The 27,422-nt window shown below is 39.8% G+C and overlaps 1 protein-coding gene across 2 annotated transcripts in view; it reads left to right on the forward strand.

Moving 5' to 3' along the window:
- TAFA2 (TAFA chemokine like family member 2) overlaps nucleotides 1-7,073 on the forward strand; it is a 321,301-nt gene extending 314,228 nt beyond the window's left edge. For both annotated transcript variants that reach the window (XR_003998513.1, XM_030548872.1), the window contains one exon: nucleotides 5,055-7,073. Coding sequence is in view for 1 of the 2 variants with exons in the window: in XM_030548872.1 (XP_030404732.1) it covers nucleotides 5,055-5,066 (12 nt within the window). In the remaining variant the exon portion in view is untranslated. The remainder of the gene's footprint in view (nucleotides 1-5,054) is intronic.
- Nucleotides 7,074-27,422: the final 20,349 nt, after the last annotated feature.

Below are 27,422 nucleotides of genomic sequence, written 5' to 3' on the forward strand. Positions count from 1 at the left end.
GAAGAAATGTGTTAAGGTTCAGTTGTATTAAATTATATAGTGTGGTTTTAAAATAACGCAAGTGTGTTCACATACAATTACAGCCAACTTACAGCAGCCACTCACCAATTTAAATTAAAAAGTCTGCAACTGCAGAGTAATTATACTATAATTGCTCATAGAAATGAAGTAAGTCTAATTCGTTGTATTCATAATATAACAACCATGTGAAAAAAGATATTAGCATAAAGGGAGCAATTATGTTCCAAGTATGAACAAATTAATTCAAATACATATTTAGGATGTTAAAGGTGTTATGTCCTTTTTTCCACTAAGCGCCAGAAAAGTTAATTTTCAGATTTATTATTAAATGAAAAGTTGGTTGGAATTTATTTGTGCCCATTTGGAGTGTTACTGTTCTCTTAGGATTTTAAAGATTGAGTATATACTGCTGTCAAACCTTGTTTTTCCATAAAAAAATATATTGGCACAATACCTTGCCTTCCAGCTGCTCAAATGAAAAGCTATCCAAAACCAAACATTTCTGTAAATAACACAGATAGATATTAGCTAAAATTTAACTGACTATTTAGGAAATTGACTTTAGCATCCAAGGGATCTATTCTCCCCTTAATGTGTGTGCGTGTATAACTGCCATTAACATTAATGGATGATGTGTGCTTACTCATAACAAGAGTTGCATACTACATAAAGGCAAGTACAGACCACTATAAAAAGAACAGGAGTACTTGTGGCACCTTAGAGACTAACACATTTTTTTCAGCATGAGCTTTCATGGGCTATAGCTCACTTCTTCGGATGCATAGAAAGTGAGTCACTCAAATTAACTGGATGTGACCTGTAAATTAAAAGAAAAAAGGACAGGTGGAGCAGCATCAGTTTTGGCACAGGAAAGCAGTTAAAAATGCCAATGAAATAATAGTAATGAAAAACAAACTAAAAAATAAAGTCAGTGAGGCTTGATTTCATCTTCCGTATAAACATGATTGACATCCAATGCAATAGTGTTTTGCCGTACTGTACAACTGATTGTCAGAAAGATTTATTATAGCACTGTCTATCCCGGTATCATAATGCTAGTGGGTGCTACCCAGATGAAGTGCTAGATTTTTTTAAAAGTCTGATGCCTGCCATTATACAATTGTGTGCCCTATTACAGCAATTGTACATCTGCTGTGAAAACAGACATGTAGATATGTAACTGACCATTTCGGGGTGCAAATGCTCATTTTGCTTGAACGTGTATACCTGTTTGTCCATGCGGTGCCATAAACACCTTTTGTGTTACAAAAATAATAACTAGAGTTTGCATATACATTGCTACACCCATTCAAAGGCTTCTGACCTGGAAATCTGACTATAAAATCATTATATCTGTAGATCAACTCATATAATATATGTGTATTGGAGTAGTACATGTGATAATTTGTAGAGCCATATGATAAAGTGAATATTATTGTATACCTTTTACCATCTCAAAGGTGTAAAGTATGACCCTGCTACTGTACAACAGCAAGTAGTGTTAAACAAGGTTCAGGATTTGGTACACAGGGACCTTAGTCTACTTAGTCGCATGGCAAATCACTAGGAAAATCATGCCAGTGGTTGGAAATCTGTTGACTGAAACACACAAAGGAAAAAATCAAAACCAAGTAAAAAGCACTGAAAAGGAAATCGAGTGACTGAGCAAAACAAACTTAATTAAAATATATCAAAGCCTCTTTTTTAGAAAGGGTGAATATTGGTTAGCGTCTCTTATTCTGTCAAACAGTCCAGTTTGGTGGGGAAGAAAAGATTCGTTCTGTTGTTCAATTTCGAGCTGGGAATGATAATCACTGTCCTGCTTTTGACAGAAGACAAACACAGAAGGGAGAGAAGACACAGGATAATAAAGATGGGGGGGGGTGGAAATATGATTTTTGTTGATGTCCTTAGGATACAGATCAGCTGGTTAGTCATGGATGGATACTCTGTGCTGGCAAGTCAGCTACAACAGTTGTTGCTGTGTACCCTGGCTTGCCTTGTTGGATAGGAACATCATATGGTTGATCTGGTCAGGTTCCTCTTTCACTGGTCCTTCTTGGGCCAAGCATTGCTGAAAGGGCATCTCATCTCCCTGTGCTGGTGCCATGCAGTATAGTTGATTTCAGGATCAGGGGAGAAGCTGAGAGAGAGAGAGAGAACGGAGAGGAGAAAGGTAATGGGGGATGAAAAGGGATAGATGAGAGAGAGGGAAACAGTGGAATCTCACAAGTATCAGGCTGGGCTCCTTGCTGGTGCGGCAGTGATGGCTGAGCCCCCTCACTGGAGTATCAGGGTCTGGGTGTTGTAGCAAAAATCCTTCCACCACAGCCACAGTGGTGATAGAAGTCTTTTTTTTCTTTCCACAAGCCTCTTTTTAGGGCCCCAGAAACAGGTCATGGGTGGAATGGTCCCATCCACTTAGTATTTTGTCCACCTAATTAGGCCTAATTTTCAAAGCATCTATTTTGGTCCATTAATTTCCAATCCCCTACTCCTCTTGTTTACCTGTCATAATTTTAACCCAATCTTTGGCTGGTATCAGTTTAAATTAAGCCAGTTTTTCTGTCTCTTCCTTAAATTTTTTTTTTAAACAATTTTGTATAGCAGGCCACTGTAACAATTCATGAACCCTTTACTCACTTTCCACTAGTGTGTGTGTTTGCTAAGCAGATTGAGGTCTCTGTACATCAAATCCCCAGCCTTGTTTAACATTTTACCCAATAATCTCCCTCCTGGGGATTCATCCTAGCATTCCAAACCTCTGAGCAGTTTCAAAGGGCTGCTATTTAGGGGGAGGGGAGAATGCTACAGAAATGTTTCCTTCTCTTCCTATATCTCCCATTTCATCTAATATGGAATTCTTCTTCTCTCAGATAACACTGGTCTGAATATACAATATTTCAACTTGGATCAGCAACAGATTTAAAGACTCCTCTTTGGTGAATTTCAGGGCTAAAAATATGCTTCAGACAGACTTGTATAACTGCAAATCTGGGAACTTGTCTTTTCAGTAGTATAAAGTTTTCTCAGTGCTGAGAAAGCCAGAACAGAATACACATCAGAGGGATTATTCTTTCACGGGGTGCATTGTGATCATGAGAGTCCTCCCACCTATCCTGCATTCGCCATGGTGCACAAGGTGTAAACAGCCATGGCCATTCAGTACCCACCCTCTTTGGGGAATCTAGCATTGCTAGTAGGGTTTTGAATCTCCCAGGCATTCCATTTTACCATTGACTACAAGAGAATAGGCCTGTTTAATTTACTACAATTGCCTATATATTTTTCAAATTAAAGTAGCATAAATCTTCCTGGGGAATGGCTCTGGAGTAGGTATGCTGTGTTGGCCATTTTATTTTTTGAATGCATAACAATAATATGTAGCCTGACTTTTGTCTTATTTCTTGATTATTTTTTTCAGACAATTGTGCAGAATAGAAATAGTCATATGAGGCTGCTTCAGCCAGTGAAAACTCAGTAAAATAGGAGCAGTGTAATAAACATATATCATAGAAATCACAGAGCACAATTTTATTACTGCTTTTTGAGTGCAAATTCTAGAAATTTCCCAATGTTGAAGGCAAAAGTAAGTAATGAAACTCCTAAATCAATCCTTTTAAAATTCTGCTCAATGTTTCTGCTCTGCAGAGCTGACAAGAGCTGTATGCAAATGATTTTGCTGAGGGCAAAGGAATGCTTCATCATTAACAAGCATGACCCTTCTCTCTATGATCAAAATGTAAAACATATGGCCCTTGGTGTTATAGACTGTGATTGTGACCAATCCAATGCATTGCTCCTGAAGAGTAGGGATAGTGTCTCTTGACACAATTTTATATTAAAAAGTCACATGATCATTAATTGTATCCACTGACACAGCAGAAATATTCCTGAAATTAATGTTTCTTTAATATAACAGAGGTTGTTTTTTGTTTCATGTTTAAAATACAAATCAGACATAGGGAAAATCCAATTACTGTGAAATATTTTGTCTCTGACTTGCTTTCCCTGTGGTCCTTCTGGTTTATGTTAGCTTGGGTGAAACTGCTCAAGTGAAATTTTTGATAGTTATTGTATGAGCAGTGAATAATGGGGTAAACCTAGCTCTTGCTTATTTTATATGAGCTTTTCTTCTAAAATGCTCCCTTCCCCCCACTAAATTATTATTGCTTGCTAAAATGTAGTTAGTCATTAACAGGATAATACATCTTAATATAGTATGAAAATATGAAGAAATAAGAAGCAAGTCTCCAAATCACCCTTTCTGTTCAAGGCCAGCCAATAAAAGTGTTGTGAAAGCAGAGTTGTTACAACAGACATCCTCTTATGTTAGAGCTGATGGACTGGGCCGGCTCCAGGCACCAGCATCCTGAGCAGATGCTTGGGGTGGCAATCTGAAAGGGGCGGCAGTCCATGTGTTTTTGCCCCCAAGCAGTACGCCGAATTGCCGCCACTGACGGCGGGGGCAGTCCGTGTGATGTTAGGGCAGCACAGGCGTTTCCGCGGAGGTGGCAATTCAGCAGCAGCTTCAGCTGTTGAAGACAGAAGCTGCCTCTGAATTGCCACCACTGTGGAAATGGGCGTGCCGCCCTAACGGCACACAGACTGCCCATGCCTTCTGCGTCGGCAATTAGGTGCGCTTCTTGGGGCAGCAAAAACAGTAGAGCCGGCCCTGCTGATGGAGGTAGCACAGAAAGCTCCTGTAAAAATTAATACTTCTGACTGTGTGGGGCCTGATATTTTGTGGCCTATGGAATTTTTTCAAAACAGAAAACCTCACATTTTTAAGCACAGTCGCAGTTAAGATAACAGCTTCCTTCAGGCCCCATGAGGCAAAGCACTGAAGTACATGTGTCACTTAATCAATGAGTAACCCCATTTTCATATCAGTGGGACTAATAATTTGCTGATAATCATGCCCACATATAAGTACTCCTCTACACTGCGGTCTCATAAACCCATTTCCACTACATAATACCAGATGCTTTATCTAAAGTTTTGATATTCTTGAATTTTCATTTTCTTTACAGGTAACCCGATAGCTAAAGACAACTCAAGTCTGTCTCAAGGCTGATAATGCTAACAGAACAGGAATTTCATACCTCCCTCCAGGCAATCCTTGAAGTGAGTTTACACTGCTGGGGTGCATTGGCTTGTAATCAGCAACAGCTTGAGATCAAAACTACTGAAAAGTCATTGTGAACTTTTCTGTCACAGATTTCAACTGATTGAACTATGTACACTTACAAAATTGCACTTGCTGAGGAATTTATGGCTGCAATCTAAAGCGCTGATGCTCAGAGGGTGTAGAAGAGGCAGCAATCTTTTGGGTTCTCCATTCCAGACTGACGGCTTTTCATCTTTACAAAAGCAGTCTTCGAAATGTAGTGGTTCTTTCACTCTGAAGTGTTCCGTGGTTCTATGTACAAATTGCTGGTGGGACTGCACGCTACTTTAATCAAATTTATGTTGCAGAACTTGTCCTTTGGCATAGCGCAGTTTTAGACATTTTTATTTGTATTTCTAATCTTGGATCTCTGAAAGGCTACATGTTTCAACATCTTGAAGTTGCTTTTGTTATAGGAATGGAAATATATATCCATTGTTAATAATTATTGTTGACAAGTAATAGTTATCGGAATACATCAATCATATAAGAATGTATAGCCAGTCTGACATGTTTCCCTAAGGCTAACCAACTACTGTAGCTCTTTGCCAGTTTCATTGTAAGTATTTTATACCTTTAAAAATATACATTTCCATTTAGTTTGAAGATGATGGGTCTTTCTGGTATGTCCTTTACTTTCTTAACTTTAAGTCCTTTCAAGTTGACTGTAAGCAGTAAATGACATTAGCTAGTCCCTTTTTGTAAAGGTAGACAGGGATGCATGCAAGTTTTACAATTCTGAGATTGGATGTCATTCATTCAGAGTTTCTTTTAGCTATTTATTTTTTTAAACTATCTCTTGCTTGAACACAAGTACTATCTGGATGCTCATGTAGATGTCTGCTCAGTTTGTTAATAGAGGAAAAAAATCTTTTGCCCCCAAATCTGAAGTCCAGGTTTTCTGGGGCCTTTCCATAGTCATTTCCCTAAATTAACATTTATTTTCCTATTTTCTGTTTCCGTAGCAAATTTTTGTGATGTACTGTTCTATGAAACCCTTAATATTTAAAGGCCTTAAACATATATGAATTTTGTTTCTAAGTTATTACAGAACGTATAATTTAATACTCCATTTAATATATTCAGAACCACTGTTGATACTAAGATAAAGGAACCCTGATCATTCATTGTTGTACTGTATTGATGCTGCATAAGCATGCTGACCAGAGAGAGAGAGTGAGAGTTATATAGTATGCTTTATTGTCTAAATAGAGACAAAGACCACAGCAACTCAGACCTAGTGAAAATATTTGTTTGGGCAGTCCCATTCAAACAGCCTGCATGGTTACCGGTATTTTTTAAAAAGCGAGGGGAAGTCCTTTTATAGTTACAATCCATTGACATGGCTAATTAGATATAAATTGGGTTCCATGATAGATGAACTCACTGGAGTGCTCGGGTTAGTCACAGTATCCTAGGCTCTTCCAAGAATATTTCATTAAATCTCCTGTGTTATTGCACAAGAGAGCTAAAAATTAATGATTGTTGGGAATAATTTGAGATGTACATTTCATCATTCTGCTGAGAAATAATCAAAAATATTGGCAGGGAAAGATATTCTTTTCTGATTAAAATTTAATTTGGATAAACTGTAGCACCACTAGCTATCTCAGTTTTTTCAAATGCATTAATATTGTATGGATTTGTGCTAAAAGAGCATCTTAAGGAGAAAGTAATTCCTTTGTTTGGAACAGTACAAATTATAAATGTGTTATTTTGTAGAATATTAGTTTGGCCTTAATTTGGTCAAAATACTGTATCATGCTTCTCAAGATTTGTTTCCTTTGACTTTGTTCTCTGAATCAACACTGAAAATACTGTATTATATACAAGTGTAACACATGCTTATCAATAGGTGAAAATAAATGGATTTTCAAATATACTGAATAGATTATCTGCAGTAGATTAATGTTGTGACTATTCATAACAAGTGAATAAAATTGTGATATCAAATTGACTCCCCTGTATGGATATGCACTTAGAAGATCAGTTCTGTTTACCCATAGAGCAAAAGTTTTTATACCCAGTGGAAAAGAAGATCATGAACTATATTAATTTCATGTTTCCTTAGAAAAACTTGGAGCAAATTCTACCTTTCTCAATTTTCAGAAGGAAGGAGTTTGAAGAGATACTTTAGCTTTGTTTTCTAGGACACATATTGTTATGTTTCAAACGATAAATATTAGAGTTGAACAAAATTCAGAATTACCATCCTGTGCAAAACTTTGACATATAAGCATTTGGTTTTGGGACAAAATATTAAAAATTTTTCACAGAAAAGACATTCTGAAAAAAAAAATGATTTGGACATTTTTGACCAAAACAAAGCATTTAGCCATTGCCAAAAAGAAAATATTTTTGTTTTGTTCTGTTGTACTGACCTGAAACATTTTCTTAGGAGTCAGTTAAACACTAAACTTTATTTTCTTATTGTGGTGCATTGCCTCATGGGAGTTGTAGTTCAGGAGCCTGATGCCCCCATTTTCCTTTATGGACCAGGCTACCTGGTTGGTCCATATCTCCAGAATCATGTGACTCCCACAATGCATCATGCAGCTCAGTCAGAGGGAAATCTAAATTGCATTATGGAAGATGGAGTCATCCAAAGAGCCCAGCCATATGAAAGAATTGGGACCCAAACTATAACACCCATAAGGCAACATTCTGATAGGAAAATGCAGCTTAATGGTTGGTTGAACTGATTCAAAACAAAATATTTTGCATCTGTTTGACAAAATTAAATATTCCAATTTGTGTCAAACTAATCTGAAATTAAATATTTCATTTCTTTTTTCCAGATAGAAAATGTAAATTTTCAGGAAAATCTAATTTTTCCTGCATCAACTGTATTTTTCTGAAAATCATTTCAACAGAAAATTCCCAGCCATCTGTAATAAATGTGAAATAACACTTAAAAGTATTGCAAGCATATGTCTTGTTAATGTGTTGAATATTGATCAGTAAGTCAAATATTGCTACTGCTGCTACTGCCATTTTTAATAGCACTGTAACCATTTGTTTCAATATTCTAGACCAAGCAGCAGACTCTGATTGAGACTCAAGGCAGTAAAGATCCATCCACAACAATTTTATTTCTGTTTCAATGTTTCAACACTTCATTGTGACACCACACTTAATTCAGTGCAACTTTTTCTGTATATTATCTTTCACATAATCTCAAAATGCTTTACATCATTACACAAGATGCATAGAACAATTTTGTTTTGAAACTAAAGTATATTATAATATATATTATTTTGTAAGTGATCTGTCAAGCATTTGCATAATCATAAATGCATATGGATTTTGTTAACAGGTTGTGATTATATAGTTATCATTTAACATACTGACATCTACAGGAATACAGATGGAAAACACTAAACTATGGTTGACACCTGTTCTGTGAATTTACTGTCTTATTCCTCAGCCTGAAATTATTGCACATCAGCTGCTAGCCAAGATATTGGCAAGTGGAACATGGTTTTGATTTGTAATGCTAATATCATCTTAATCTTTTTTGTTTTCTTGCTAATAGTTAAATCTCTTGAGCTCTGCATCAAAAATGTCACAAGTAAACAATCTGATGGAATTATATAGTTTTTCATAATTTCAGTGCTATTAAATGGCACTATGAACATTACCTAATCACGGCTGTCAGGTTTCACAGTTCATTTCTTCTCCTGGAAAACACTTAATGTTTGTTCTTTCATGGTATTAGAAAATGTTCCCAAATTACATCTTTAAAGTCATTTATGAGAGCTTACAAAAGCTGTCTGCTGCCACTTCACAGTCAGTTGATCTAAATATTTTAGTGAAAATGTCCTCCTTGGCTTTCTGTCGTACAATTTCTATGTTTGCTTGAACCACTTATGTGCTGATTACAAGATGTGATCCACAAAAGATCTGAATTTTCTGTTTCATCATTCTGACAGCCAATGACACATGTTGCCAACATCTCTCCATGCAAAGAGAACCTTAAAATTGTCTGACAAGAAGACTATTTCCAGTGACATATCAAATATTATTTGTATGTTCTCTCTCTCTGTCTTTGTCCCTCAGATCTCTGTGAAATGGGCTCCCAGGGGCAGCAGTAGCCAGAGGAAGCCCTGGTAGTTCAGCTTCACCACTAGAGCTGCTAGGAACATAGGACTAGTATGGCAGTGTAAGAGATCTCAACTAATCCCAACCTCCCACTTATAAGCAAGGTCTGTATGGAACTGTGTGGTTCGGAGGGTGGATCCCGTTGTGAGGTGGTGGGGAATTTTGCTCCACTTCCCAAAGGAACAATGTGCATTTGGGGTCTGATCCAAACCCCACTGAAGTCAATGGAAAGACCCCCACTAACTGCTGTGGGATCTGGGTGAGATCTTCAGTGGGAGCTGAGGGTGGCCAGCTTCTTGCAGGATAAGGCCTATATGGCCTATTTCAGCAAGGTGATTAAGGACATGCTTAACTAAAAGCATGTGACTAGTCAGTGAAGTGCCATGTGAATTTTTGGGCTGGTGTGCTATGGAAAACTGGTCAATTCCTTTTCAAGTTATTTTCCATTTCTTCCTATTCTCCCTACATCACACACTGAAATGTTTTCTGGTAGTGTGGATAGAATCAAAATAGAAGTCATCATATTTGTTTATTGATTGTCATTAATGTTTGCAGATAAAACATCATTCATCAGATCAACCTCAGCAGTGATCTAAGGACTTGCAGCCAGAATCAGGTGCATTTCTTCACTACATAGTATTAGGAACTATTCCACATAATATCAATACATTTATAAGGCATTTTCATACTTTCAAAACTTTACTTAAAAAACAAATAGGCCTTTGCTGTTACATCAATGGAGGTAACAAATCATCTGTTCTGCTTTTATGGATGGAGACAATAGATATGGCTCATAGGCCAGGAGGGGTAGAAGGAAGGGAGTGCCATTTTGATAGCTTAATCTCATTATTTCTCTTTCTCTCAGATCAGATGGACCTCAACATAAGGGATCTACATTTAGGAAAGGGCCAGGCCCAGTGGAATTTGCATCATCCCACCACCAACTCCTACAGGAATCCTCACAAAAGTTAATATGGAGCCATGGAGTTAATATGGAGTTGTTTATTGTTACAGCCACCTATCCCTTCATTCAGGCAACACCCCTTAGGGTCAGTTCTGGGAAAGGACCTGGCTAGAAAGTCCCTGTCAAGCTAATACAGTTGGATCTGCTTTGCTGAGGAGGGGTCTGGTGGTATTATGGGCCATGCAGAGGCATAAAGCCTCTATGTGTGAAAAGCCCTGAGCTCTGATGGTGAATCCTTGAAAATCTGCAGGATGTAGGGGCTAAACTCCCTGCATATTTGATGGATTGGGGAGAGGCAAACCCTGACCTTTCAGTACAGAGAGGGAATTCTGCAAGTGAATCTCCCTGAGCTTCCAAAAACCTATATTGTTTTGTCTAATGTAGCATCATCACTGATATCTTTTCTAGTTTAGACACCATTTTCTCTGTGGGACTATGGCTTCTGATGCCTGACTTCTTGATACTTGCAGTTCAGTAAATGTGATGAAAATACTTGACTTTTGCTGTTCTGATGGAGCGTTTTTCTGGATTTAACTTGACTTTTTTTCCATCTCTAGATCCCTGGAGCATGGTAGGTAGAGAGGCATCATGTTCTTCCATTATTATTCAAAAAATATCAATATAACATCTTCACTGTCTTAAATCTGTAAAGCTCAATGTTGGTTTTGTACACTATCTCTTGAAAAACACTTGGGCTGAATGAATATCAAATGGTAACCCAGAGAACTAGTTTATCCCTTGTGAAATATTAAAATATGGGAAGCATTGAACTTCCTTAGTCCAGATTTATTCACAATGGCCCTGATGTGGTATCTAGAGCACCAAAGAAGTGCATACCAGCTGATTTTCTGATACATCATCAGAGAGAGGTATCTGATAATCTTTTCTCTTCCTGTTTTGATAGGCTCTGGCAGCATTATCTGTTTACAGGGACGTGCCAGTGTTTGAAACTAAGAAATATAACTCCCTTGCCTCTTTACTGATGTGGAGTTCAATTTTTTTTCCCCTTTATTCCTTATTTTTTTGTCTCCGTTTCTTTTTTTCTTGTGCTGGGATCCATCCAGTTCTGACAAAATGGCTCATTGTGTGCAGGCAGGAACTAGGATCATGGAGAAATCAGAGAGGTAAGTACTTTATTAGCAGTGGCCTGGAAGTGACATAGAAAGATTTGCAGCACTTCTAGGAGTAGTGAGACCTACCTACATTATCATTTCCTAAAGTGGTATCCAGCACAGGCTGTTCTGTGGGCATTTAAACATTTTTGCCTAAATGTAAATGATTTGTACTTCAATATGCTCACTGCTCATAAAGCTGATGGAATGGTCCTCTTTGTAATGGCAGATGATCTCAGTAGAATTTACAAACAGATGCAAATTATTTTGCTAATGTCCATGGGCCAGATAGGCAGAATTTGGTCCCAGATGCTCTGCCTAATGTTCATGGTAAAAGGGACTTGAAAACAATGCCTCCATATGCCATAATTGCTGGAATTATTTCTTAGACATATTTCCTTGTCATCCTTCATATGTAGAGCTCATTAGATTCCTAGTGGGAGAACATATGGAAGGGGAAGATGATGGAAAACATTGTAAAACAGATTGTATATTTACATTTATATTATAAAAGACCTCTGTGCTCACAGCAACATGATGGGGAAAGTTTGGACTCATCCTTCCCACTTCATAATAGGATAAACATTTATACTGCTATAATCTCAGTGCTTTTAGAAGACACATAAACGTACTGGGTGAAATGCTGGCCCCACTGGCGTCAGTGAAAGTTTTGCTGTTGACATCAGTTTTGCCAGGGTTTTGTCCACCTTTTCTAAAGTCATAATCAAGTCATGCTCCTGCAAAGTGTTTTGTGTGGAATCCTACTGGCTTCAGTGAGTTCTGTGTGAAGACAGGGGCCCATTCACAAAGCATAGCTTGCAGGAGTGGAACAAAGACCCTTCCTCCTACTTGCAGGAGTAGGCCATAGGTTTGTTACGGCCATGATTTCTGTGACAAAACCAGGGTTTTTTGTCATAAGTTACAGGTTTTTTCACCCAGCTCAGCTGGTGAACAGGATTCCTCCATGAAGTTTTACTAATATTCACTGTGGAGGGATATACCTTTTTTAAAAAAAGGTAAACTATTAATAATTAATTATTTTGCTTTTCTCATGATTTCCCATGACAAAAATACAATCCTACTTTAAAATATTGTGTGCAATGACTTTTCCTATTTTTAAAATGAAAATGAATTATTCATGTTGTTTCCATGACAAAACCTATACTTTTCCTATCTTTTGCCAAATATTCAGGCTGTATGTGGTTGGAGAGTATCTCTCTCTCTCTCTCTGCCTCCCCCCGGCCCCCAACAGCGAAGAGCTACTGCACTTTAGTGACCTGGTGAACGTGAAAATAATTCCAACAATGGTGATTCTTTGTCAAGAATTGACCAGAGTTAGTGCCATTTCACTCTGCTTTGACAATTGAGCACAATGACACTCCATAACGTGAATGGGTTTCAGAATTTTAGGAAATCAAGAGCACTGACTATCAGGAGAGGAAGCAATGATAGGTTGTTCTTAAAATGAAAACCACATGGTATGCTACATGAGCAAACAGTGCCACTAGTAATGTTTTATGTAGTGTTCTTCCTTAGACAAAATGACTGCTTTCACAAGTTATGTCATAGCTCAGTATGATAATATGGAAACAGAAAAAATAGATAAGTTTTTTCAAGAAGCACTAAGTATAATCATTGGCTGTATTATGCTATCTTGACATAAATGACCATTTAATGAGATGATTCCAATAGTTAAGGGGTAAATAGCTATGATCTGATGCCGATGTTTGTTTGTATTTTTACTATCTGTGTGCGCTGTAATTGAGTGGTATATTTATATTAAAATATTAGTGACTTTTTTCAATGTTCTTATTAGTATGCACCTTTCTTCATTGTATTATAGCTGAATCACTCTTTACGTTATATCGGTTCCTTTCTCTTTATCAGCTACCAATTGGAAGCAGGCAGTGCTGGTCTATGCACCCAAGAGAAATTAGTAAAGAAAAACACTTTTAAAGATGTTAATTCTGTAAAGTACCATGTGGTTGTCCACTCCCTCAGTGCTAGGATAAGAAACTAGAAGAGCAAGTGGTGAGATAGCCCTGGAGGTTACCCTGAATTACTCGCAGGCATGCAGCTTCATCCTGCTCACTGAAGGCAGTTACTTACTACTCACATGAGTAAACCAAGGAGGATATAGTCCATCATCTATAACATTAAATCTGATTGTTTAAGATCCTATATGTCCCTTCAAGGGGTAGTAGTGTATAGAGTATCAAGCAGTAATAGCACCTTGCTGGATGGACCCATATGTACTAATGTGGGGCCTGGTTGTCAGAAGTGCCGAGCACCCTAAGCTCCCAGAGGAAGTAGCTGGAGTTCTGGGTACTCAGTAGTTCTCAAAGTCAGGGATGTACTTTAATGATGGGGGCAGGGCAATAACAGACATATGCATATTTAGGCTGTAGGAGGAATTTAGGCTGGATCTCCATATATTGATCTCTCTCTCTCTTTGTTAAAGGTGACTCCAGAAGTTTGGGAGCTGAACTCATTAATTAACTGGAGTGTAGTCAGCTGTGGCTAAACAACTCTGTGTTTATCTTCTACTAAATGGCCTGGATAAAACTTTGAATTTAGTTAAGGCTGGGGACCTTATGTTGGTCAAGTGCCTTTGGCTATTTGGAAAAGAAATACACAAGTAACTAAAAGCAGCAAAGAGTCCTGTGGCACCTTATAGACTAACAGACATATTGGAGCATGAGCTTTCATGGGTGAATACCCACTTCATCAGATGCATGTAGTGGAAATTTCCAGAGACAAGTATATATATGCAAGCAAGAATCAGGCTAGAGATATCAAAGTTAGTTCAATCAGGGAGGATGAGGCCCTCTTCTAGCAGCTGAGGTGTGAAAACCAAGGGAGGAGAAACTGGTTTTGTAGTTGGCTAGCCATTCACAGTCTTTGTTTAATCCTGAGCTGATGGTGTCAAATTTGCAGATGAACTGAAGCTCAGCGGTTTCTCTTTGAAGTCTGGTCCTGAAGTTTTTTTGCTGTAGGATGGCTATCTTTAAATTTGCTATTGTGTGTCCAGGGAGATTGAAGTGTTCTCCTACAGGTTTTTGTATATTGCCATTCCTAATGTCTGATTTGTGTCCATTTATCCTTTTATGTAGGGACTGTCCAGTTTGACTAATGTACATAGCAGAGGGGCATTGCTGGCATATGATGGCATATATTACATTGGTGGATGTGCAGGTGAATGAACCGGTGATGGTGTGGCTGTTCTGGTTAGGTCCTGTAATGGTGTTGCTGGTGTAGATATGTGGGCAGAATTAATTCCTGGGTGATTCTGTTCTCTTTAGTGAAGTTATTTCAGGGATGAATCTGGCCTTAAATGACTATGTTATGTCATTTAGAATCTTGGGTTTCAGTCCATTTCAATATATATATGCAACAATTATGTGAGACCGAAACAGCATCTGACTAAGATATCAGCAATATGCAGATTACAAAGAGCTCTGATCCTTCTCTAGAAACAGCACTATGCCCAGTCACTGAAGAACTTGATACCATGATGATCACAGATCACAGTTCCTTCAGAGCTCCTGTGACTTAGTCTTTCACAGTAAAATCGCATGTAAAAGAATCCCCATCACGTGTACTTGGGGTAAAATTCACACCTGTGCTGCATTTCACTCCCATGTACACCTGAAAATAGGGCTGCAGCAGTACCTAGGTGTTACATGGATCTGTGATACTCCTCTGCACAAGTTTGAAGTTCATCCTCACTGTTCATTTCCAACAGCCAAATTTTCTCAAGAATTTAACTATCCTCCAGCTCCAAATATTAGTCTGTCTGGTCAAAAATCTGTGTTTTAAAATGTCTCCATACTTATATGTGATCCTGTGCAATGATTCCAAAAGGGCTTTTCTTACATTGTATCACACCTTTAAGATTATTTAAATATCTCAAATGGGCATAAACTCAGCCAGCTCATTCACAATAAAAATCCATGGTGCCTTAAGCTGCTTTTTATCAGTCACAGGAGTGTCAAGGTGACCTTTCCTGCTGTTTCAATTACAGAGCAACGTCGTCATTTAACTGTTAAAATGATGGAAAGCATGCACTTTGCTATTTGAGAGGCAACATTTCTAGAGAGAGAGCACTCAAAGAGTGGGTCTAAGAGGAGATATATATATATATATAGTGTCACATTAAGAAGTTGAGGAAGACTATACTTAGTGAAACAGTCTAGTCCTGAAATCTAAAAATTCTTTTGGAAAGCTTTCTGGAATCACAATCTCTCTTACTGATGCTGAATCATTAATAATGATTATTTTGTCCTTGATTTCTTCTACCACTGTAGCTATTTGTTGTAAACATTCAGGTTGCCTCCTGGTTTTTGTTTCAGGGAAATTTTCACATGACCATGAAGATATGAAAATAATGGAAACTTTTAGAACTTCTTTTTTTATGTAGTTTAAGTTCAAAATGCATTGATATGTTTTATTCAACACACTTTCTAAGCTTCATTACCATGTTCCCTAACATACTTCAGCTCTGGTGTTCTGACCGTCGGTCAGTACTGAAACATATAGGAAAACACAATCACTATAATGTTGTTAAAATGTACATATTAATATAAAATTCAAGTAATAAAGAGCAGAGGAACTAGAATTGCAAAGATGTGATATATATATTATATATAGTAATAGCTAAACTCTTGGAATGATTAAAATAGACTGTAATTATTTTAAAAAAGCTCTTTGAACAGCTATTTTAATTCCTTTGCCTTCAAGTTTGAGAAAAATAATTTCTACACATATCAGAATGCAAGCTACATTTTAAAATAACTTACGTAGAGCTGGACAAATATTGGAAACATTTTATTTGCAAATAAAGAATGAAGAAGAAGACATCAAACTTTGCATGAATAGTATTTAGAAAGGTTACTCTAAATTATGCTAGTTTCAGAAGTCCCATTGGATCTGCTGTGTTCACCCAGATCGGTAGTGTGCCATGTGCTCCAGTCTTGCCCTCCCTGTCAATGACATGCCTACTATGAAAATTGTGTAGAGCCAATTACGCTGACTCCATGCCACCTCAGGGTTCTCTGTATCCTTGGCTGTGCCTTTAGGGCAGGTATATGTCTGCTTTGTACTGATAAGGCAGTTTGAACTAGTATGAAGTTGGGTCAGATTCTCATCCCTATAATTTTTTGTGGAGTGGAAAGAAAGAAAATAGAGTTAAGGTTTCCCATGCAAAAATGTAATTTTAAGAAAATCATAGTTCATATTTTTAAAGTAAAATGAATAGAAAAGACTGGATGTAATTTTGGTGTCTATGCAAGTGCAGCGAATTACACGTAGTTGTCATCCAGAAAATAATTAGATTTGAAGTTTTTGAAAATAGTTCTGAGCCTGCTGATTACCATGTAAAAGAAGGAATAACTGCTTCATGATAGTAAGATTAAATACATTCCCTTTTTTCTAGTGTAAACAGCAAGGCTTCATGCTATGTGTTTGTAGTAAGCAAAATCATTAGAAAGACTTAGCCGGTGGCAAACTTTTTGTTTCTTTAGGAATATAAGACTAGTGAAATTTTAGAATGGTGCATAGTAGACTGTGGAAGTATTGCAGACAAACAGAATATATGGAGACTTTGCAAGGTCTTTCTCTCCATCAGTGCTCAGATGATTTGTGCACGTCTCTTATTAGCACTAATGGGAGTTACCTGCATAAATCTTTATGGACCTAATCCAAACCTCACTGAAGTCATTGGCAGTCTTCCCATTATCTTCAGCGAGCTGTGGATCAAGCACTAAGTGTGTAGATGTGTCAGTTTGAAATATTGTACCTTACAATTCCAGTATACTCGATCCACATCTACAACTATAAATGCTGTGTGCATACTTAAGTATACTTTTAGAATGTGAGCCAAAGGCTTGGGTAAGGAATGCACTGCTGCTGCTGAGGATGCTAATCTGTGCACTCACTGTCATGTGACTAGTTCAGCACTGTGCAAACTTTGATGCCATGTGAGATAAATTATGCATCTGAGGGCTTGATGCAGATGACTAAAGAGAGATATGATAAAGCAGTGGCTCTCAGCCTTTTCAGACTATTGAACCCCTTTCAGGAATCTGATTTGTTTTGTGTACTCCCAAGTTTTACTTCACTTGAAAAGTACTTGCTTACAAAATCAGAGGTAAAAATACAAACATGTCACAGCACACTATTACTGACAAATTGCTTACTTTCTCATTTTTACCAAGGAATAATAATATTGTACTTACATTTCAGTGTACAGTATATCTTCATTGGTGATCCCTCGAGGTTGAGGATGATCTCTGTCAAAGGTTTTATTTTTCATGGGACCTTTGGCAGGGCCGGCTCTAGCAATTTCGCCGCCCCAAGCATGGCGGCACGCCGAGGGGGGTGCTCTGCCGCTCGCCCGTCCCGCGGCTCTGGTGGACCTCCCACAGGCGTTTCTGCTGACAGTTAGCTGGTCCCGCGGCTCCGGTTGACCTGCCGCAGGCGTTTCTGCGGAGAGTCCTATGGTCTTGCAGCTCCAGTGGAGCTGCCGCAGGCGTTTCTGCGGAGGGTCCGATGGTCCCGTGGGTCTGGTGGAGCTGCTGCAGGCGTGTCTGCGGGAGGTCCACCGGAGCTGCGGGACCAGTGGGCCCTCTGCAGCCACGCCTGGGGCAGCTCCACCAGAGCCGCCTACCACCCTCCCAGCAACCGGCAGAGTGCCCCCTGTGGCCTGGAGCCGGCCCTGTCCTTTGGTGACTGAGGAGTCCTACAGGCTCATTTACAGGTGGTGTTGGAAGACAGTGGTGGGCTAGGATTGCATGACTGTTGTCTTTCCTTTCTTTTCTGGTGTTTGTCTGTGACTAAGGCAAGGCAATTTTCCTCAAATCTCTATCCTGGGCTGCTGTCTCCCAGTGTATGGTATCGATGCCACTTCTCTTCATGTTTATCCTGAGGATTTTTTAAAGCATTTTTTTTGGCTTCCTGGTTTCCTTTCTTCTTTGGTGAGTTGGGCGAACAGCTAGTATATAGTATATAGAGCAGTATAAACAAGCCATTGTCCATATGAAATTTTAGTTTGTACTGATTTCACTAGTGCTTTTTATGTAGCCTATTGTAAAAGAAGGGAAATATCTAGATGAGTTTATGTACCCCCAGGAAGACGTCTGCATATCCCCAGAACCACTGTGATGGAGGTCTATAAATTCATGAATGGTGTGGAGAAAGTGAATAATTTAGTTATTTACTCCTTCACATAACAGGAACCAGGGGTCACCCAATGTAATTAATAGGCAGCAGCTTTAAAACAAACATAAGGAAGTACTTCTTCATACAGTGCACAGTCATCCTGTGAAATTGGTTGCCAGGGGTTGTTGTGAAGGCCAAAAGTATAGCTGGGTTCAAAAGAGAATTAGGTAAGTTCATGGAGGATAGGTCCATCAATAGCTATTAGACAAGATGGTCATGCAATCGCATGCTTTGGTTGTCCCTAAACCTCTGACTGCCAAAATCTGGGACTGGACAACAGGGGTGGATCACTCAGATTGCCTTGTTCTATTCATTCCCTCTGAAGTATCTGGCACCGGCCACTGTTGAAAGACATGATACCGGGCTAGATGTACCCAGTGTGACCATTCTTATGAAAATTTACCTGAAGTACTGTTTATAACTCTTTGGCAGTGAAAGTGTACATGTAATTTCTCCTTACCTCAAGGCCCCTGCAAACTCCCAGGGTGATGAAATGGTCCTTTCGTATAGATAAGAATCAGTCCCTAAATCATTAAAATAAATGTGTGGATCAATTTCATCTGAGCTATTTTAGATGGCTGAATCTGACTTGTCAACCTCCGGATGCTGTTGCATGGGATACATGAGTTACTGACCACTGAAAGGTAGACACACCTTTGCTTCAAGGTCAGCTTCTCTCATGCTCTCTATCATTGACATATTCCCCTCATGTTTCATAAACCTCCAGGAGCTCTTCCCATCTCCTTTTCCTCTTGCGACTGCAGCCAGGAGGCATTGCTTCTCTCACTGCCAAAACTGCCTCTTCCTACTGCTCATCTGGAAAGTGCTCCATGTATTTGCTGAAGTACTTATGGAGGGTGAGGAATGGAACACTGTTCAGGGGAGCTTCCTGACTCTTTTCTTGCTGCATACACTGGTCTGTTACTCTAACTCTTAACTCTGTGTGTGAAATAAAGAGAGGAGCAGGAAAGAAGTGTATATTGAGGAACCTACATGCAGGATCCAACTCCAAAATGTTAGTAAACAGGCTATGTTGCCCAAGGCTTTGTATCAATTTTCCAGTGCCATGTGTAGTGCTAAGTGCATAATGGCTGCATTTGCCTACACAGTCACTGCACTATCAGGGTAGGGTTGCCATATTTCAGGTTCCCAAAAAGAGGATACCGCTGGGGGTGATTTATAGTTGGGGGGGGGTACTGCAGGAGGTATTTGGGGGGTGATGGAGGGGTGTGTGCATTGGGAGGGAGTTTCTGGGGAGTGCTGGAGCAGGTTCCTGTAGTCTCACGCTCAAGGTGGGGTGCAGTGTCTCTCCTTGTGAGAGTGGCAGAAGGCTGGAGGTCCTGATTGGGCTGGCACAGGTCTGGAACACAGCTCCAGGCCATCAGTTGGAGTCTCCATGGGGGGGGCTCTCTCCCTCCTCAGGGCTGGGAGCCAGGGTGTGAGTGGGTGGGATCCAGTGGCTGTGGCTGCAGGGGAGGGACCAGTCGGGGCATGGAGACAGCTATTTCTGAGCTGTAACATCTGCTTTGCGAAAATCCCAGACATTGCTTCTTATTTGAAAAATCTCCTGGGTGGAGGGTGAAGGATCAAAGAAGAAGTCATGCCTGGGAAAACCAAGGCATATTATAATCGTATATCAGGTTGAACCCCTGGATCCACTGAAGTGAATGGCAAAAATCCTACTGAAGTCAGTAGGGCCCGGTTTTCAGCATCAGTGTCACAACCAGGACATGGGCGGTCTGACCTAGTGGTCACAGCAGGAGCTAGGAACCAGGCCAGGTCAGATACCAGGAGGATAGAGTCCAAGACAATCCAGAGGGCAAATCCTGAGTCAGGTGTCAGGAAGCAGGCTACCAGGAGATCAGAGTCTGAGACAGTTCAGAGGGCAAACCAGGAGTCAGATGGCCAGCGTGTCAGGTTATCAGGCAATCAACAGCAGATATTGCAAGGAAAACACTCCAAAGCAGGGAAATCCCAGCTACATGGACAACTTCCTGTTCCAGTGCTGGGTTTATATAGAAGCTGTGAACCAATCAGTACCCCTAGCCTTCTGCCAATCAGAGTCCAGGACTGGAGTCCTCTGTTAAGGTTCAGCTTCTAGTCTAGGAGCTACTAGCAAGCCACTGAGTGGCTGGCTAGCACTTACCACATCCTAAGAGCCCTGCACACCAGGGTTCAAGACCTGTGGTCTCTGAGGCTCTGTATAACTCTTTACTTGCAGACCAATGTTCTTCTCAACTTACTGGGGCAGAAGGGAGCCAATAAGTGTGAGAGGCTGAGGAGGAGGAAAGGAAGACCAGACTGGCAAGGGCCATGTTGGGGTGGGATGAGCATGAATGTTCTATGCAGCATGAGATCCAAACCAAGCTGATTTCCAATTGGAGTTAATGCTGTTCAAAGCATTCATTCCTAAACTCTGCCCCCAAAACACTTCATATCCTTTCGATATTTAAAAATTAGGCTCTTAAAATATATATTGACATTTGTCCCTGTGCTATGATAACTGCTGGCTTCTGTAATATGAGATGTATACTTTTGCCAATATAAGATTTATCTCTCCTCTAATGACTGGCAGATGGAGAATAGCCCTAATATGGCCATGACTAATAGAGTCCTTCTCATTTTTGTCCAAAATACTGGGCACTGTATTTTTGGAGCAGAAGGTCTTAAGTTCTATTTTGCTGAAACTGTGATGTTTATGCAGTCAGGAGGTTAAAGAATTGTTGCAAAAGCCATACATCTTATATTACAGAGGCCAGCAGTTATCACAGCACGGGGGCTGGGCTTGATGACTTTTCAAGATCATTTCCAGCCCTACATTTGTATGATTCTATGAAAAGCATGTAACTGTGGCATTGGCTTCAAGAAGAACTTGTGTACTGGAGTTGAGCCACTTAGATGGAGGAAAAAGCTACTATAGTGCTAATAATTAGAAAGCTGAATACATCTGGGATGTTCAGGAGGTCAGTAATGGCATATTGAGCCCCTTGTGTCTGGGTTTTTGCTTCAAGTGTGGTCTAGGTCAATAGAATAGGAAAGTTAATCTGTTCATTCTTCATTTAGTTTCTAGTGGACTGTATCCATGTTACAAAACTATCACTAATGGTTAGAGCTGGTCAAATAACTGATTTTTCAGTTTGCAGTCAGTTCTGAAAAATCAAAAAGAAAATTTCAGTTCAGGTCAAACTGAATCTGAAAATTCTGAAAATATTTGGCAAAGTAGAAAAAGTCCATTTTGGGGGTTAATAAAACATGCTGTTTCTGGGCATTTTGAAAGGGTTAGATTCACAAAATAACTAAAGGAGATGGTACCCACCTTGCAACTTTTAGCCCAGTGGTTAGGGGACCCAGCTGGGATGTTGGAGACCATGCTCTGTAGCAGGGATTTGAATCCTAGTCTCCTCCCTCCATGTAAGCTCCCTCAATACAAGGCTGAAGAATCATTCTCTGTCTATCTCTCTGGCCCAATGACTATTCAAGTAGTTCATATAAAGTGGAACAGCTTCAACAGGGAAGATAGAGAAATACTCACTCCAGATACGTTATGGCCTAGTGATTATGGCTCTGATCGAGGGCAGAGGGCAGGGCAAAATAGGTTCAAACCCCACCCTCAGAGCAGGAATTTGAACCTGAGTCTTCCACATCCCAAGGGAATGTCCTTACCACTGGACTAAAAGTAATAAAATGGGCTCCTATTACTCTTCTGCTGCCACCACCACTGTATTGTGACTAGTATCAGAGGGGTAGCCATGATAGTCTGGATCTGTAAAAGCAACAAAGAGTCCTGTGGCACCTTATAGACTAACAGACGTTTTGGAGCATGAGCTTTCGTGGGTGAATACCCACTTCGTCTGGTGCTCGCCTACCTGATTAAGAGAGCTTTAAACTAGAAATTTGGGGAAGATGGTTGGGAGATGTTCGGGAGATCTCCACACTGGAATTTAACCTTGAGAGGGAAGTAAACAACGTAAGAAGGGATACAGCCATGGACAGAAGAATTGGCATAAGGAGGAAGGGTAGTGTAGATAACAGACTAACAGGTGATGTTGGTGGTAGAATGTCTGTGCCTAACAGGGTACAGAATGTAAGTGAAGCCAAACGGCAAAAATTAAGATGTCTGTACACTAATGCGAGGAGCCTAGGGAACAAAATGGAGGAACTAGAGCTACTGGTGCAGGAAGTGAAACCAGATATTATAGGGATAACAGAAACGTGGTGGAATAGTAGTCATGACTGGAGTACGGGTATTGAAGGCTATATACTGTTTAGGAAAGATAGAAATAAAGGCAAAGGTGGTGGAGTAGCATTGTACGTCAATGAGGAAGTTAACTGTAAAGAAATAAGAAGTGATGAAATGGACAAGACAGAGTGAGTCTGGGCAAAAATCACACTGGGAAAGAAAGCTACTAGAGCCTCCCCTGAGATATAGTGCTTGGGGTGTGCTACAGACCGCCGGGATCTGATTTGGAGATGGATATAGACCTCTTTAATGTTTTTAAGGAAGTAAACACTAATGGGAAATGTGTGATCATGGGAGACTTTAACTTCCCAGATATAGACTTGAGGACATGTGCTAGCAAGAATAGGAGGGCTCAGATTTTTCTGGATGTGATAGCTGATGGATTCCTTCACCAAGTAGTTGAAGAACTAACAAGAGGGGATGCCATTTTAGATTTGGTTTTGGTGAGCAGTGAGGACCTCATAGAAGAAATGGTTGTAGGGGACAATCTTGGTTCTAGTGATCATTACATCTGTAGTATGTAAGGTCTTGGAAAAAATTTTGAAGGAGAAAGTAGTTAAGGACATTGAGGTCAATGATAATTGGGACAAAGTACAACATGGCTTTACTAAAGGTAGATCGTGCCAAACCAACTTGATCTCCTTCTTTGAGAAGGTGACAGACTATTTAGACAAAGGAAATGTGGTAGACCTAATTTACCTCGATTTCAGTAAGGCATTTGAAACGGTTCCACATGAGGAATTATTAGTCAAATTGGAAAAGATGGGGATCAATATGAAAACTGAAAGGTGGATAAGGAACTGGTTAAAGGGGAGACTACAACGGGTCATACTGAAGGGTGGACTGTCAGGCTGGAAGGAGGTTACTAGTGGAGTTCCTCAAGGATCGGTTCTGGGACCAATCTTATTTAACCTTTTTATTACTGACCTTGGCACAAAAAGCGGGAATGTGCTAATAAAGTTCGCGGATGACACAAAGCTTGGGGGGTATTGCTAACACGGAGAAGGACTGGGATATCATACAGGAAGATCTGGATGACCTTGTAAACTGGAGTAATAGTAATAGGATGAAATTTAATAGTGAAAAGTGCAAAGTCATGCATTTAGGGATTAATAATAAGAACTTTAGATATAGATTGGGGACGCATCAGTTGGAAGCAACAGAGGAGGAGAAGGACTTTGGGGTATTGGTAGATCACAGGATGACTATGAGCCGCCAATGTGATATGGCCGTTAAAAAAGCTAATGCGGTTTTAGGATGCATCAGGCGAGATATTTCCAGCAAAGATAAGGAGGTGTTAGTACCGTTATATAAGGCACTGATGAGACCCCACCTGGAATACTGTGTGCAGTTCTGGTCTCCCATGTTTAAGAAGGATGAATTCAAACTGGAACAGGTTCAGAGATGGGCTACTAGGATGATCCGAGGAATGGAAAACCTGCCTTATGAAAGGAGACTCAAAGAGCTTGGCTTGTTTAGCCTAGCCAAAAGAAGGCTGAGGGGGGATATGCTTGCTCTTTATAAATATATCAGAGGGATTAATATTAGAGAGGGAGAGGAATTATTTAAGCTTAGTACCAATGTAGATACAAGAACGAATGGGTATAAACTGGACACTAGGATGTTTAGACTTGAAATTAGACGAAGGTTTCTAACCATTAGAGGAGTGAAGTTCTGGAACAGCCTTCCAAGGGGAGTAGTGGGGGCAAAAGGCATATCTGGCTTTAAGATTAAGCTTGATAAGTTTATGGAAGGGATGTTATGACAGGAGAGCCTAATTTTGGCAATTGATCTTTGATTATTGCCAGAAAGGAAGCCCAGTGGTTGGTGATGGGATGTTGGATGGGATGGGATCTGAGTTACTGAAGAGAATTCTTTTCTGAGTGCTGGCTGGTGAGTCTTGCCCACATGCTCAGGGTTTAGCTGATAGCCGTATTTGGGGAATTTTCCTCCGGGGCAGATTGGCAGAGGCCCTGGAGGTTTTTCGCCTTCCCCTGCAGCGTGGGGCATGGGTCACTTGCTGGTGGATTCTCTGCAGCTTGAGGTCTTCAAACCACAATTTGAAGACTTCAGTAACTCAGGCATAGGTTAGGGGTTTGTTATAGAAGTGGATGGGTAGGGTTCTGTGGCCTGCTTTGTGCAGGGGGTCGGACTAGATGATCACATTGGTCCCTTCTGACCTTAGCATCTATGAGTCTATGAAAGCTCATGCTCCAAAACGTCTGTTAGTGTATAAGGTGCCACAGGACTCTTTGCTGCTTGTATTGTGACTCTAGCTCTAAAAAAATGGTGTCAAATTTGTGGATACCCAAATTGCATATTTTGGCAAGTAAACTAGTTGTCTGAAAAATTTTGCCTGGCTCTGGAATCCTTTTTACTAGTCTTTTGTTTGAAGGGCAAAGGTTGGAATGGGCATGGAATCATAAGTTCTGAAAGTTGAGACAATCCGCCTAGGTCAGGGCAGAGGCATATAAGTGGGACACTGGGAAATTTACACTGCCACTAAGCATGATATACCTCCTTTGTGGATAAATGGAAAATTTCAATCCACTGGTCCATCAGTAATTAATTGTGCATTAGAGAATATTTATTGTTAATTACTAAGAAAGAGAAATGTATTACCTCTCAAAATGTTCAGCAAAATAAAAGATTTTTTCTCTTTTACACCATTACTACAAATTACCTTGCTTTCCTTCATGGAGTCATAAGAAATGAGGCTTCCAAGAGACCCCAATTAAGGCATAATGGCCCCAACAATTATTAATTTCTGCAGTCCCTAGATGAAGTGAACTGATGTAATCTAATACATGCTAATGGAAAATACTGTGTGAGGATAGTAACAATTATCACATTTGAGCAACAAATGAATCCATGACATTCTTTGATCCACTCACATGCAATATAAATTTGACACTATTCAAGAAAAAAAAAATTAGCCTCAAGGAAACTGTGAAATTGTTTGATTTGACAGGATTTAAAACACACGCAGAAGAGTCTGATTGGGAGGTTTACACAGAAAGTCTATAATACAGTGTGGAAGACAGACATATGACAGGTAGACACACAGGCACTGAAATAGAGCAACGGATACACAACAGACAAAATACATGTTGATATTTTCATTGTGATGTGTCGGTGTTCTGTGTCTGCTTTGACACACTCCTAGTAAAATATTCTTGATTAGGAAGTTTTAATTTGGTTGGGGGATGAAATTCGTAAATGTACAGTTGTGAGGGTTCTTTGGTTGCCAGGACTGTGAGTTGACTTGTTACCTCCCTACCTCCAGTGAAAAGGAGACGTGCTTGAGCTTAACTGGGTGCCAGCTCCATGACGCTACCAGCCTATTAGCCACCCAGACAATCTCCTCAGGCCTCTTCCAGCCCTTACTTTTCCATGCAAGTTAACAATAGGTGTAACCACAGTCCCTGAGTCCCTTTGAAGGAACCCCTTGTAGTATCCAGCCCCTTAGCCACTGAATACTCACAGCCCCAGGGGACAGAGTGCACACCAGCTTGAATGATTCAGTTCAGGATCAGCTCCTTGTACACCACCACAGCACTGAGATATGTTTATAGTGAAAACAAGAATAAATTTATTATCAAAGGATGAAGATTCAAGAGCTAGTGAGAAAGGATAAATGGAAACAAAAAGTTACATATAAACCAAAATCACAACAGGATTTCTAGAGACAAAACTTAACTGAACAGGCTAACCTTCTGTCTGTAATCACACTGCCCAATTCCTTCCTAGCTTCTTTGCCTTCTCCTTATATTCCCTCAAATTCACTGTACTGCAAGGTCAGGATGATCCCAGCACACACTAGTTTATGCTCCAGTGTGTGGCTTCCCTGCTGACTTCAAGCCCCCTGTTGACTTTGTATGTAAATGATTCCCCAGACTGTTAACTTACAATGCTTCATTTACATGTGAACTGAGATAGGTGACTAAACATTCTTTGTGTGTCAGAAAACCTGTTTGTCAACTATGCCTATATTTAGGAACATTTAGGAACATATATTCAGCATACGTACAGCATATGTACATAACTCCATATATAATATTTGTACATACATTTCATAATATCAGTGACCAGTGTGATCCTGGCTTTTATTTAAGACCTCATATGATATTCTTTGGTGAATCAGAATGTACATATCAGGATCAGAATATTCTTGTAAGACCATTGTCACTGAGAGCTCCTTAGGGTCATAATAATCAACTATAAAACAAGGTGAAAGTTTGTACTATTGTAGTCTTCATTCCATTGGGGCCCATATTAGGTGGAGGAGGGATGGGGAGGCAAGATGGAAGATCTATATAACTTTCACATGTCCTTGCAAGCAAACTCAGAGAAATACATCATTTATCCTTCCTCAGTTCATATGCTTATCATTAATAGTTGCTTGGTCAACCCATTCATCACTCTTAATTAGCATGATCACAATCTAAATGGAAAGGATAGCCCTACTCTCTGCACAACTTCATAACCGCCTCAAAACCTCCCCCCTCACGCTTTACATTAGATAATTTTCATATATTTACTCTTCAAATGCTTCATGTTCTTACAGAGAAACCATGGCATTTCCACATCCTGACA

The sequence above is a fragment of the Gopherus evgoodei genome, chromosome 1 (genome assembly GCF_007399415.2).
Source record: "Gopherus evgoodei ecotype Sinaloan lineage chromosome 1, rGopEvg1_v1.p, whole genome shotgun sequence".
NCBI lineage: Eukaryota > Metazoa > Chordata > Testudines > Testudinidae > Gopherus > Gopherus evgoodei.